Here is a 14,315-nt window from a genome sequence, read left to right on the forward strand (position 1 = left end):
TTTCTTGGCAAATACATTTGCATGATAACTCAGGATCCATTACTAGTATGAGTCCTATTGTTTTTATTTATTGTTACATAACTTAAATAATGCTTGTCTATCATTAAATGCACAAAGGGATTTTGTATTCAATATAATCAGAGTTTTGTTTTTTCTCTAACGTCCTAAGTGGATGCTGGGGACTCCGTCAGGACCATGGGGTTTAGCGGCTCCGCAGGAGACAGGGCACAATAATAAAAGCTTTAGGATCAGGTGGTGTGCACTGGCTCCTCCCCCTATGACCCTCCTCCAAGCCTCAGTTAGATCTTTGTGCCCGGCCGAGAAGGGTGCAATCTAGGTGGCTCTCCTGAGCTGCTTAGAATAAAAGTTTAAGTTAGGTTTTTTATTTTCAGTGAGTCCTGCTGGCAACAGGCTCACTGCTACGAGGGACTTAGGGGAGAGAAGTAAACTCACCTGCGTGCAGGATGGATTTGCTTCTTAGGCTACTGGACACCATTAGCTCCAGAGGGAGTCGGAACACAGGTCTCACCCTGGGGTTCGTCCCGGAGCCGTGCCGCCGACCCCCCTTGCAGATGCCGAAGTTGAAGAGGTCCAGAGGTCCAGAAACAGGCGGCAGAAGACTTTCAGTCTTCATAAGGTAGCGCACAGCACTGCAGCTGTGCGCCATTGTTGTCAGCACACTTCATACCAGCGGTCACTGAGGGTGCAGGGCGCTGGGGGGGGCGCCCTGGGCAGCAATGTATTATACCTTTTTTATGGCTAAAATACATCACATATAGCCCTTGAGGCTATATGGATGTATTTAACCCCTGCCAGATCTCACAAACTCCGGGAGAAGAGCCCGCCGTTTTAGGGGGCGGGGCCTATTCTCCTCAGCACACGGCGCCATTTTCCTGCTCAGCTCTGCTGTGAGGAAGGCTCCCAGGCTCTCCCCTGCACTGCACTACAGAAACAGGGTTAAAACAGAGAGGGGGGGCACTTATTTGGCGATATGATTACATATGTGAAAATGCTATAAGGGAAAACACTTGTATAAGGGGTTGTCCCTGTATAATTATAGCGTTTTTGGTGTGTGCTGGCAAACTCTCCCTCTGTCTCCCCAAAGGGCTAGTGGGGTCCTGTCCTCTATCAGAGCATTCCCTGTGTGTGTGCTGTGTGTCGGTACGTGTGTGTCGACATGTAGGAGGACGATGTTGGTGAGGAGGCGGAGCAAATTGCCTGTATTGGTGATGTCACTCTCTAGGGAGTCGACACCGGAATGGATGGCTTATTTAGGAATTACGTGATAATGTCAACACGATGCAAGGTCGGTTGACGACATGAGACGGCCGGCAAACAAATTAGTACCTGTCCAGGCGTCTCAGACACCGTCAGGGGCTTGTAAAAACGCCCATTTACCTCAGTTGGTCGACACAGACACAGACACGGACACTGACTTCAGTGTCGACGGTGAAGAAACAAACGTATTTTCCTTTAGGGCCACACGTTACATGTTAAGGGCAATGAAGGAGGTGTTACATATTTCTGATACTACAAGTACCACAAATAAGGGTATTATGTAGGGTGGGAATAATCTACTTGTAGTTTTTCCTGAATCAGATAAATTAAAGTGTGTGATGATACGTGGGTTTCCTCCGATAGAAAATTATTGGAGGTATACCCTTTCCCGCCAGAAGTGAGGGCGAGTTGGGAAACACACCTTAGGGTGGATAAGGCGCTCACACGCTTATAAAAACAAGTGGCGTTACCGTCTCCAGATACGGCCGCCCTCAAAGAGCCAGCTGATAGGAAGCTGAAAAATATCCTAAAAAGTATATACACACATACTGGTGTTATACTACGACCAGCAATCGCCTCAGCCTGGATGTGCAGCGCTGGGGGGGCTTGGTCGGATTTCCTGACTGAAAATATTGATACCCTTGACAGGAACAATATTTTATTGACTATAGAGCATTTTAAGGATGCATTTCTATATATGCGAGATGCGCAGAGGGATATTTGCATTCTGGCATCAAGAGTAGATGTGATGTCCATATCTGCCAGACGATGTTTATAGACACGACAGTGGTCAGGTGATGCAGATTCCAGACGGCACATGGAAGTATTGCCGTATAAAGGGGCGGTCCATCGGACCTGGTGGCCATGGCAACAGCTGGAAAATCCACTTTTGTTACCCCAAGTCACATCTCAGCAGAAAAGGACACAGTCTTTTCAGTCTCAGTCCTTTCGTACCCATAAGGCAGGCGGGCAAAAGGCCAGTCATATCTGCCCAGGGTTAGAGGAAAGGGAAGAAGACTGCAGCAGGCAGCCCATTCCCAGGAACAGAAGTCCTCCACAGCTTCTGCCAAGTCCGCAGCATGACGCTGGGGCCATACAAGCGGACTCAGGTGCGGTGGGGGGTCATCTCAAGAGTTTCAGCACGCAGTGGGCTCACTCGCAAGTGGACTCCTGGATCCTACACGTAGTATCCCAGGTGTACATTGGAAATTCGAGACGTCTTCCCCTCACAAGTTCCTGAAGTCTGCTTTACCAACGTCTCCCTCCGACAGGGAGGCAGTATTGGAAAAAAAAAAAAAATTCACAGGCTGTATTCCCAGCAGGTGATAATCAAAGTACCCCTCCTACAACAAGGGAAGGGGTATTATTCCACACTATATTGTGGTACTGAAGCCAAACGGCTCGGTGAGATCTAAAAGATTTGAACAATTACATACAAGGGTTCAAATCAAGATGGAGTCACTCAGAGCAGTGATAGCGAACCAGGACGATATGGTGTCACTGGATATCAGGGACGCTTACCTACATGTCCAAATTTTGCCCTTCTCACCAAGGGTATCTCAGGTTCGTGGTACAGAACTGTCACTATCAGTTCAGACGCTGCCGTTTGGATTGTCCACGGCACCCCGGGTCTTTACCATGGTAATGGCCGAAATGATGATTCTTCCTAAAAGAAATATGGACGCTTTCCTGATAAGGGCAAGGTCCAGAGAACAGTTGGCGGTCGGAGTAGCACTATCTCAAGTAGTTCTACGACAGCACGAGTGGATTCTAAATATTCCAAAATCGCAGCTTTTTCCGACGACACGTCTAATGTTCCTAGGAATGATTCTGGACACAGTCCAGAAAAGGATGTTTTCTCCTGGAGAAGAAGACCAGGGAGTTATCCGAGCTAGTCAGGAACCTCCTAAAACCAGGAAAAGTATCAGTGCATCATTGCACAAGGGTCCTGTGAAAAATGGTGGTTTCTTACAAAGCGATCCCATTCGGTAGATTTCACGCAAGAACCTTTCAGTGGAATCTGCTGGGAAAATGGTCCGGATCGCATCTTCAGATGCATCAGCGGACAACCCTGTCTCCAAGGACAAGGGTGTTTTCTTCTGCGGTGGCTGCAGAGTGCTCATCTATGAAAGGGCCGCAGATTCGACATTCAGGACTGGGTCCTGGTGACCACGGATGCCAGCCTGAGTGGCTGGGGAGCAGTCACACAAGGAAAAAATTTCCAGGGAGTGTGATCAAGTCTGGAGACTTCTCTCCACATAAATATACTGGAGCTAAGGGCAATTTACAAGGCTCTAAGCTTAGCAAGACCTCTGCTTCAAGGTCAGCCGGTATTGATCCAGTGGGACAACATCACGGCAGTCGCCCACGTAAACAGACAGGGCGGCACATGAAGCAGGAGGGAAATGGCAGAAACTGCAAGGATTCTTCGCTGGGCGAAAAATCATGTGATAACACTCTCAGCAGTGTTAATTCCGGGAGTGGAAAACTGGGAAGCAAACTTCCTCAGCAGGCATAACCTCCACCCGGGAGAGTGGGGACTTCAGTGGGAAGTCTTCCACATGATTGTAAACCGTTGGGAAAAACCAAAGGTGGACATGATGGCGTCCCGCCTGAACAAAAAACTAGACAAATATTGCGCCAGGTCAAGGGACCCTCAGGCAATAGCGGTGGACGCTCTGGTAACACTGTGGGTGTACCAGTCAGGGTATGTGTTCCCTCCTATGCATCTCATACCAAAAGTACTGAGAATCATAAGAAGGAGATGAGTAAGAACGATACTCGTGGTTCCGGATGGGTCAAGAAGGACTTGGTACCCGGAACTTCAAGAGATGCTCACGGAAGAACCGTGGCCTCTACCTTTAAGAAAGGACCTGCTCCAGCAGGGGCCTTGTCTGTTCCAAGACTTACTGCGGCTGCGTTTGACGGCATGGCAGTTGAACGCCGGATCCTAAAGGGCATTCCAGATGAAGTCATCCCTACCCTGGTCGAAGCCAGGAAGGATGTAACCGCAAAACATTTTCACCGCATTTGGCGAAAATATGTTGCGTGGTGTGAGGCCAAGAAGGTCCCTACAGAGGAATTCCAACTGGGTCGTTTCCTACATTTCCTGAAAACAGGACTGTCTATGGGCCTAAAATTAGGGTCCATTAAGGTTCAAATTTCGACCCTGTCAAATTTCTTCCAGAAAGAACTGGCTTCAGTGCCTGAAGTTCAGACGTTTGTAAAAGGGGTACTGCATATACAGCCTCCTTTTGTGCCCCCAGTGGCACCTTGGGATCTCAATGTTGTTTTGAGTTTCCTAAAGTCACATTGGTGATCCACTCACCACTGTGGAATTAAAATATTTCACATGGAAGGTGAAGATTCTATTAGCCCTGGCTTCAGCCAGGCGTGTGTCAGAATGGGCGGCTTTATCATATAAAAGCCCTTACTTAATTTTTCATTCTGACAGGGCAGAATTGAGGACTCGTCCTCAATTTCTCCTTAAGGTGTTTTCTGTTTTTCACATGAACCAACCTATTGTGGTACCTGCGGCTACTAGGGACTTGGAGGACTCCAAGTTACTTGACGTTGTCAGGGCCCTGAAAATATATGTTTCCAGGACGACTGGAGTCAGAAAATCTGACTCGCTGTTTAGCCTGTATGCACCCAACAAGATGGGTGTTCCTGCTTCTAAGCAGACGATTGCTCGCTGGATTTGTAGTACAATTCAGCTTGCACATTCTGTGGCAGGCTTGCCACAGCCAAAATCAGTAAAAGCCCATTCCACAAGGAAGTGGGCTCATCTTGGGCGGCTGCCCGAGGGATCTCGGCTTTACAACTTTGCCGAGCTGCTACTTGGTCAGGGGCACACCCTGACTGAGGAGGACCTGGAGTTCTCTCATTCGGTGCTGCAGAGTCATCCGCACTCTCCCGCCCGTTTGGGAGCTTTGGTATAATCCCCATGGTCCTGACGGAGTCCCCAGCATCCACTTAGGACGTTAGAGAAAATAAGAATTTACTTACCGATAATTCTATTTCTCGTAGTCCGTAGTGGATGCTGGGCGCCCATCCCAAGTGCGGATTGTCTGCAATACTTGTACATAGTTATTGTTACAAAAATCGGGTTATTCTTGTTGTGAGCCATCTTTTCAGAGGCTCCTTCGTTGTTATCATGCTGTTAACTGGGTTCAGATCACAGGTTGTACGGTGTGATTGGTGTGGCTGGTATGAGTCTTACCCGGGATTCAATATCCTTCCTTATTATGCACGCTCGTCCGGGCACAGTATCCTAACTGAGGCTTGGAGGAGGGTCATAGGGGGAGGAGCCAGTGCACACCACCTGATCCTAAAGCTTTTATTATTGTGCCCTGTCTCCTGCGGAGCCGCTAAACCCCATGGTCCTGACGGAGTCCCCAGCATCCACTACGGACTACGAGAAATATAATTATCGGTAAGTAAATTCTTATTTTTTCTTTAAATTAGGATTGTCGCAGCATGCAGTTACAGACTATGGGCAAGTAATGACTCTCCTGGAAGAAGGGATGGAAAACAGGTAATTATGGTGCTGCTACGATCAGAAACGTGTCGGTTCGGATTTACTCAGTTCTTAACGACAAATTAGCACAAATTTGGATTTAACCAGATTTTTTTAGCGCAAGTTCGGATTTATCCAGATTTTTCTTATTGGCTATCCAAAACACATGACAGCTGGGTAGCCAATAAGATGCCGTTTTGAGATCCGGGTAAATCCAAAACTGCACTTCTCCAGTTACTATAGATATTCTGAATCGTTAGTAAGATTCTCTGGTTCATAGTAAAAGTGTGCTACTGCAGGGAAGCTTTATTCTCTGTTCCAAGATGGTCGCAGAGATTTCTACTGAGTGTGTGCGGAGACATCTTGAGGCTGTGTTAGAGTGCCACAGTAGAAGACAGTAGTCTTCCACTTAGCTCCAGTGAAGCTTACAATTACCTGTTGTTTTAGACAGAGGCGTCACTTACTTTGTGTGCAGCCGGTGCGGCGCCGGCAAAAAGGGGGCGTGACTTACCAGAAAGTGGGCATGGCTTCACTGGGGGGGGGGGGGGGGGGTGGCTTTGCGTCCCGACCTCAATTTTTCGTCACATGCGGGATTCGGTTTTAGACACTGTTTCAGCAACCTGCACCACTAGCCAGTGCTTACATACAGTACACTCCCCAGCTCGGGAGCTGTATGTCACCCGACTCCACTCCGTCTACCAGTGTGTTTAACAGTGAACAACTGGAATTTATGTAGTTGCAAGGCATCTGCTGAGTGTGTACAGAAACTCTACTACATCTTCATGCCCATACACATATTTTCAACATGTTATGGATCTATGCACTATACACTAAGTACACAAGCCCTAAACTAGAACACTGACAGCAGCACACAGACGCCATCTTGAGCACATGTTCAGACACAGACTGCCATAAAAAAACCGAGTAAAAGACATTTCCAGTTCAGTGTAGCAGCAGATTAGACGATAGAGGCTGCAGAAGTATGTCTGTAAGAAGCATGCTACACCCATAATGGGGTTTATCAAGCTAAAAGGTGCAAATAATTATACAATCTAAAAATATACTTTGAAAATGCAATTCAAATGTGACAAATTGTGTAAAGGGACAGTAGATCCCGGTGACAGTCCAAATCCAAATGATGTAGAGAGAGCCATAGGTATGATTGGAACAAAACATGTATTCTGTACATGGGAAGATGTCCGCTACAGACAAGTGGACAGCACTGCAAGCAGTGTATCAAGATGATAGTCTCATGAGAAGAATAAATTTAAGACATATTTGTACAACACCAAGTTATGTGACTGCAGAAGTGTGAGTGGCTGTATTGTCAAAATGATGTCTGTTTCTCAACAACTAACCTCAAATAAATAGACAAATGTTACAGAAATCCAAAACATGTTTTACGTACCAGAGATGAGGACAAAACGTATTGCTAATCAGTGTCCTACAACAGAGAGGCTGCAGAGTTAACTTCACTAAAGGAAAATGTATTGTGCAAAATAGAAAATGGACAGTCAAGGTGTCAGTAGTTGTACATCCTTAATACACAGCACTGTTATGCAATGATGAAAACTGAGTCACAGTCACTGAAACTTTGGTAACTTTTCAAAATTAGTGAAAAAAGTCATCAGCCATTTCCCAAGTCAGTAAGCAGAGCTAAAACCCATTTGAGATAGTACATTCAGATGTGAACAGTCCAATGGAAGTGATTTCAGTAAGTGGTTACAGATACTTACTTTGTGACATTCAGAGAAGACTAAGAATAAAACATGTACTTCATCAGAGAAGAATCTGAAGTAGCAAAGAAAATTACAGATTACAAGAGACTTGAAGAAAATCAAACTGATCACATAATCAAGATCCTGAAATCTGATAATGGGGGAGAATATCTAAACAGAGAGGTGGAGATATTCATAAGAAAGTATGGAAGTAGACCATCACTTGATCATTGCCTATAATCCTGAGCAAAACGGTATAAATTAATAAGCAAACTGTATACTATATTCTAAAGGATGCAGACCTAGAAGAACTGTTTTGGGTGGAAACCGTGTCCACAGCAGTTTATCTCTAAAACCATCTCTCCCACAGTTGACCTAAAGGACATAACAGCTATTGAAACATGTTCAAATAGAAACCCAGGTTTAAAACATCTCAGTACTTTTGATGTATTGCCTATGTGCACATACCAAAAGAAAGAAGATACAAGCTGGATTCACAATCTGTGAAATGCATCATGCTTTGCTACTGCCATAAAAGCAAAGGTTACAAATTATGGAATCCAAGTAGCAAAAAGCTCATCAAGTCTAGAGATATATTAGAACCAGAAGCTACCAGTATGGAAGTATAGCCACAGAAAGGGTCTTCTGCAAGACACTTTAGAAGCCTGATGAAGAATTTTTCAAATTTTGGATTCAGTGAGCCTCAAGACTTCCAAAAAGACTTTTGCAACAATTTAAAGGTCACAAAAGTGTGGATGACACTGAGAATCACAAGAGTGACAGCAGTAGTGAGTTTGGGAATCAAGAAACTGTTCTAGTGGTCCATGCCGTCAGTGAGGGAACTCTTGCTGATGAGTCTATCAAGAAAAATGGATCAAAGTCACGTAATATGTTAATGTTTCCTTATATGTTTAACCCTGTTTCCTTCTCAGATTGCTATGAGAAAGCAATGTTTGTGTAATATAGAGAAGCTTGTAGCAAGGGAGGGTATTGAAAGTGTATGTGCTACTGCGCAGATTCAGTGTTGCTAATTCTCTAGGAATGCTTCTTTCCCTGTACCACGATGGCCACAGAGGCTGCTACTGAGCATGTTGGAGCCATCTGGTGACTGTGTTACGCTGGATACACACTAGGCGATAAATATAGACATTTCGAGTGAACAGCCGATATATCGCTAGCAGGTCAGCGGGTGTAGGCAAACAATATGTCTGTGAACAATGATGGCTGATATAGCTTCATATACATTGGTGCAGCTGGCTGTGTGCGGGAGCTGACACCATAGCTGCGCAGGCAAATTCAAACGCCCACCCCGTGATGCGAGACAGGCACATCAGGCGGGTGATCGGTAAGTGTATATATGTCAGCGCAAAGGCGGGTCCGCTGTCAAGTCCTGGTGGTGTGTACCCAGTCTTACAGTGCCGCAGTCTTAGTCTGGGTCTCACTTAGCTCCAGTGAGACCTGCTATTGCCTGCTGTTTAGACTGTTCCAGCATTCTGCACCCGGCTGGTGAGCTGTATGACCTCCCACTCTGCCCCATCTTCAATAAAACCACTCCATTGGTTAAGTAACTGGGCTGTTCACGGTTGTAAGACATCCACTGGCATGTCCAAAAACTCGCCAACATCCTCAAACCTGTACACACATATTTCCAACAGCTCAGACTAAGGTGTTCCAAGGATGGGTTATGTTTAATCACTGCATGTTCAGCATTTTACTATGCATTTAACGTCACTGCTTTATGTCTGTGTTTTCTCACTGTAAAGAATAACCGCAGCCACCCATGTCCATGATGCAAGTAGCCGGTCTCATGCCATCTTCACTATCCAGTACACACAGGTAAATGCTTCTCATGTACAGCACTCTGTAACCTATTATATTGGGCTTGTTATATGTTACTGCCAGACTGTATTTGGAACAACAGATGAGAATCTGCCTTTTACAGTACTATCTTCCAGCATCAGCGTGGCTGGAACTTCCCATCACCACTCCGTACTGTTACAGAATAATACGTCTTCCTTTATCTAATGAGCTCTACACACTGGGCATTTTCCGCCGAGGGTCCTGACTCCCCCCGTCACCCAGCCCCATAGCCCTGCATGCTAACATGGATGAGATTGTCCATATTGGCCTGCATGTATAAACAACCCGGCACCAACGATGAACGAGCGCAGGGCCACGCATCGTTCATCGTTGGTGCTTACACGAGATCGTTCATATCTTTCAGTGTTATCGCGTAGTGTGTAGGGCCTATAACTCCTAGGGCCGGATGTAATGGCTTGCGGGACGGAGCTCCGGCCGAACTCATACGTTTTTTTAAATCAGCAAACGTTTACAAGGCAAAACCAATCAGGTTTTGCCTTGTAAACGTTTGCTGCTTTAATAAAACGTACGAGTTCAGCTGGAGTCTCTGAGCTTTGGCCGTCTCGCAAGCCATTACATCCGGCTCCAAGTTTGAGACTTCCCATTTGCATCCATTCCCCTTCCCGATTCTCACATTTTGACATTCCCATTGCATCTATTCACTCACACAAGTGGGCAGGACATAGCCTCCCACATGATCACCACACCTCTGCTGAATTACTCTGTGCTGGTGTGAACGTGCTGATGGTGTAACTGGTTATTATAGGTATTATAAAGCTGCAGTGTTTTTACTAGAGATGAGCGGGTTCGGTTCCTCGGAATCCGAACCCGCCCGAACTTCAGCTTTTTTTACACGGATCCGAGCGACTCGGATCTTCCCGCCTTGCTCGGTTAACCCAAGCGCGCCCGAACGTCATCATGACGCTGTCGGATTCTCGCGAGGCTCGGATTCTATCGCGAGACTCGGATTCTATATAAGGAGCCGCGCGTCGCCGCCATTTTCACACGTGCATTGAGATTGATAGGGAGAGGACGTGGCTGGCGTCCTCTCCATTTAGATTAGAAGAGAGAGAGTGAGATTGAGACAGAGACACTTGATTTACTGGAGCTTAGGAGTACTAGAGAGTGCAGAGTTTACTAGTGACTGACCACTGACCAGTGACCACCAGTGCAGTTTTATTTAATATAATCCGTTCTCTGCCTGAAAAAAACGATACACAGTGACTCAGTCACATACCATATCTGTGCTCAGCCCAGTGTGCTGCATCATCTATGTATAATATCTGACTGTGCTCACACAGCTTAATTGTGGGGGAGACTGGGGAGCAGTTATAGCAGGAGCCAGGAGTACATATTATTAAAATTAAACAGTGCACACTTTTGCTGCAGGAGTGCCACTGCCAGTGTGACTGACCAGTGACCTGACCACACTGACCACCAGTATAGTATACTATATTGTGATTGCCTGAAAAAGTTAAACACTCGTCGTGTGACTTGTGTGGTGTTTTTTTATTCTATAAAAAACTCATTCTGCTGACAGACAGTGTCCAGCAGGTCCGTCATTATATAATATATACCTGTCCGGCTGCAGTAGTGATATATATATATATATTTTTTATATCATTATTTATCATCCAGTCGCAGCAGACACAGTACGGTAGTTCACGGCTGTAGCTACCTCTGTGTCGGCACTCGGCAGTCCATCCATAATTGTATACCACCTACCCGTGGTTTTTTTTTTCTTTCTTCTTTATACATACTACATCTCATTATCATCCAGTCTATATTAGCAGCAGACACAGTACAGTACGGTAGTCCACGGCTGTAGCTACCTCTGTGTCGGCACTCGGCAGTCCATCCATAATTGTATACCACCTACCCGTGGTTTTTTTTTTCTTCTTTATACATACTACATCTCATTATCATCCAGTCTATATTAGCAGCAGACACAGTACAGTACGGTAGTCCACGGCTGTAGCTACCTCTGTGTCGGCACTCGGCAGTCCATCCATAATTGTATACCACCTACCCGTGGTTTTTTTTTCTTTCTTCTTTATACATACTACATCTCATTATCAACCAGTCTATATTAGCAGCAGACACAGTACAGTACGGTAGTCCACGGCTGTAGCTACCTCTGTGTCGGCACTCGGCAGTCCATCCATAATTGTATACCACCTACCCGTGGTTTTTTTTTCTTTCTTCTTTATACATACTACATCTCATTATCATCCAGTCTATATTAGCAGCAGACACAGTACAGTACGGTAGTCCACGGCTGTAGCTACCTCTGTGTCGGCACTCGGCAGTCCATCCATAATTGTATACCACCTACCCGTGGTTTTTTTTTTCTTCTTTATACATACTACATCTCATTATCATCCAGTCTATATTAGCAGCAGACACAGTACAGTACGGTAGTCCACGGCTGTAGCTACCTCTGTGTCGGCACTCGGCAGTCCGTCCATAATTGTATACCACCTACCCGTGGTTTTTTTTTTCTTTCTTCTTTATACATACTACATCTCATTATCATCCAGTCTATATTAGCAGCAGACACAGTACAGTACGGTAGTCCACGGCTGTAGCTACCTCTGTGTCGGCACTCGGCAGTCCATCCATAATTGTATACCACCTACCCGTGGTTTTTTTTTTCTTCTTTATACATACTACATCTCATTATCATCCAGTCTATATTAGCAGCAGACACAGTACAGTACGGTAGTCCACGGCTGTAGCTACCTCTGTGTCGGCACTCGGCAATCCATCCATAATTGTATACTAGTATCCATCCATCTCCATTGTTTACCTGAGGTGCCTTTTAGTTGTGCCTATTAAAATATGGAGAACAAAAATGTTGAGGTTCCAAAATTAGGGAAAGATCAAGATCCACTTCCACCTCGTGCTGAAGCTGCTGCCACTAGTCATGGCCGAGACGATGAAATGCCAGCAACGTCGTCTGCCAAGGCCGATGCCCAATGTCATAGTACAGAGCATGTCAAATCCAAAACACCAAATATCAGTAAAAAAAGGACTCCAAAACCTAAAATAAAATTGTCGGAGGAGAAGCGTAAACTTGCCAATATGCCATTTACCACACGGAGTGGCAAGGAACGGCTGAGGCCCTGGCCTATGTTCATGGCTAGTGGTTCAGCTTCACATGAGGATGGAAGCACTCAGCCTCTCGCTAGAAAAATGAAAAGACTCAAGCTGGCAAAAGCAGTAGCACCGCAAAGAACTGTGCGTTCTTCGAAATCCCAAATCCACAAGGAGAGTCCAATTGTGTCGGTTGCGATGCCTGACCTTCCCAACACTGGACGTGAAGAGCATGCGCCTTCCACCATTTGCACGCCCCCTGCAAGTGCTGGAAGGAGCACCCGCAGTCCAGTTCCTGATAGTCAGATTTAAGATGTCAGTGTTGAAGTACACCAGGATGAGGAGGATATGGGTGTTGCTGGCGCTGGGGAGGAAATTGACCAGGAGGATTCTGATGGTGAGGTGGTTTGTTTAAGTCAGGCACCCGGGGAGACACCTGTTGTCCGTGTGCGGAATATGGCCGTTGACATGCCTTGTGAAAATACCAAAAAAATCAGCTCTTCGGTGTGGAAGTATTTCAACAGAAATGCGGACAACAGGTGTCAAGCCGTGTGTTGCCTTTGTCAAGCTGTAATAAGTAGGGGTAAGGACGTTAACCACCTCGGAACATCCTCCCTTATACGTCACCTGCAGCGCATTCATAAGTCAGTGACAAGTTCAAAAACTTTGGGCGACAGCGGAAGCAGTCCACTGACCAGTAAATCCCTTCCTCTTGTAACCAAGCTCACGCAAACCACCCCACCAACTCCCTCAGTGTCAATTTCCTCCTTCCCCAGGAATGCCAATAGTCCTGCAGGCCATGTCACTGGCAATTCTGACGATTCCTCTCCTGCCTGGGATTCCTCCGATGCATCCTTGCGTGTAACGCCTACTGCTGCTGGCGCTGCTGTTGTTGCTGCTGGGAGTCGATGGTCATCCCAGAGGGAAAGTCGTAAGACCACTTTTACTACTTCCACCAAGCAATTGACTGTCCAACAGTCCTTTGCGAGGAAGATGAAATATCACAGCAGTCATCCTACTGCAAAGCGGATAACTGAGGCCTTGGCATCCTGGGTGGTGAGAAACGTGGTTCCGGTATCCATCATTACTGCAGAGCCAACTAGAGACTTGTTGGAGGTACTGTGTCCCCGGTACCAAATACCATCTAGGTTCCATTTCTCTAGGCAGGCGATACCGAAAATGTACACAGACCTCAGAAAAAGAGTCACCAGTGTCCTAAAAAATGCAGCTGTACCCAATGTCCACTTAACCACGGACATGTGGACAAGTGGAGCAGGGCAGGGTCAGGACTATATGACTGTGACAGCCCACTGGGTAGATGTATGGACTCCCGCCGCAAGAACAGCAGCGGCGGCACCAGTAGCAGCATCTCGCAAACGCCAACTCTTTCCTAGGCAGGCTACGCTTTGTATCACCGGTTTCCAGAATACGCACACAGCTGAAAACCTCTTACGGCAACTGAGGAAGATCATCGCGGAATGGCTTACCCCAATTGGACTCTCCTGTGGATTTGTGGCATCGGACAACGCCAGCAATATTGTGTGTGCATTAAATATGGGCAAATTCCAGCACGTCCCATGTTTTGCACATACCTTGAATTTGGTGGTGCAGAATTTTTTAAAAAACGACAGGGGCGTGCAAGAGATGCTGTCGGTGGCCAGAAGAATTGCGGGACACTTTCGGCGTACAGGCACCACGTACAGAAGACTGGAGCACCACCAAAAACTACTGAACCTGCCCTGCCATCATCTGAAGCAAGAAGTGGTAACGAGGTGGAATTCAACCCTCTATATGCTTCAGAGGTTGGAGGAGCAGCAAAAGGCCATTCAAGCCTATACAATTGA

The 14,315-nt window shown here is 46.3% G+C and overlaps 1 protein-coding gene across 1 annotated transcript in view; it reads left to right on the forward strand.

The window, feature by feature from the left end:
* The window catches only part of STARD9 (StAR related lipid transfer domain containing 9), a 495,399-nt gene that overhangs the window by 296,636 nt on the left and 184,448 nt on the right, over nucleotides 1–14,315 (forward strand). Inside the window, exons 8-9 of the mRNA XM_063947652.1 lie at nucleotides 5,746–5,815; nucleotides 9,279–9,351. Coding sequence (XP_063803722.1) covers nucleotides 5,746–5,815; nucleotides 9,279–9,351 — 143 coding nt within the window. The remainder of the gene's footprint in view (nucleotides 1–5,745; nucleotides 5,816–9,278; nucleotides 9,352–14,315) is intronic.

Source organism: Pseudophryne corroboree, chromosome 12 (genome assembly GCF_028390025.1).
Source record: "Pseudophryne corroboree isolate aPseCor3 chromosome 12, aPseCor3.hap2, whole genome shotgun sequence".
Lineage (NCBI taxonomy): Eukaryota > Metazoa > Chordata > Amphibia > Anura > Myobatrachidae > Pseudophryne > Pseudophryne corroboree.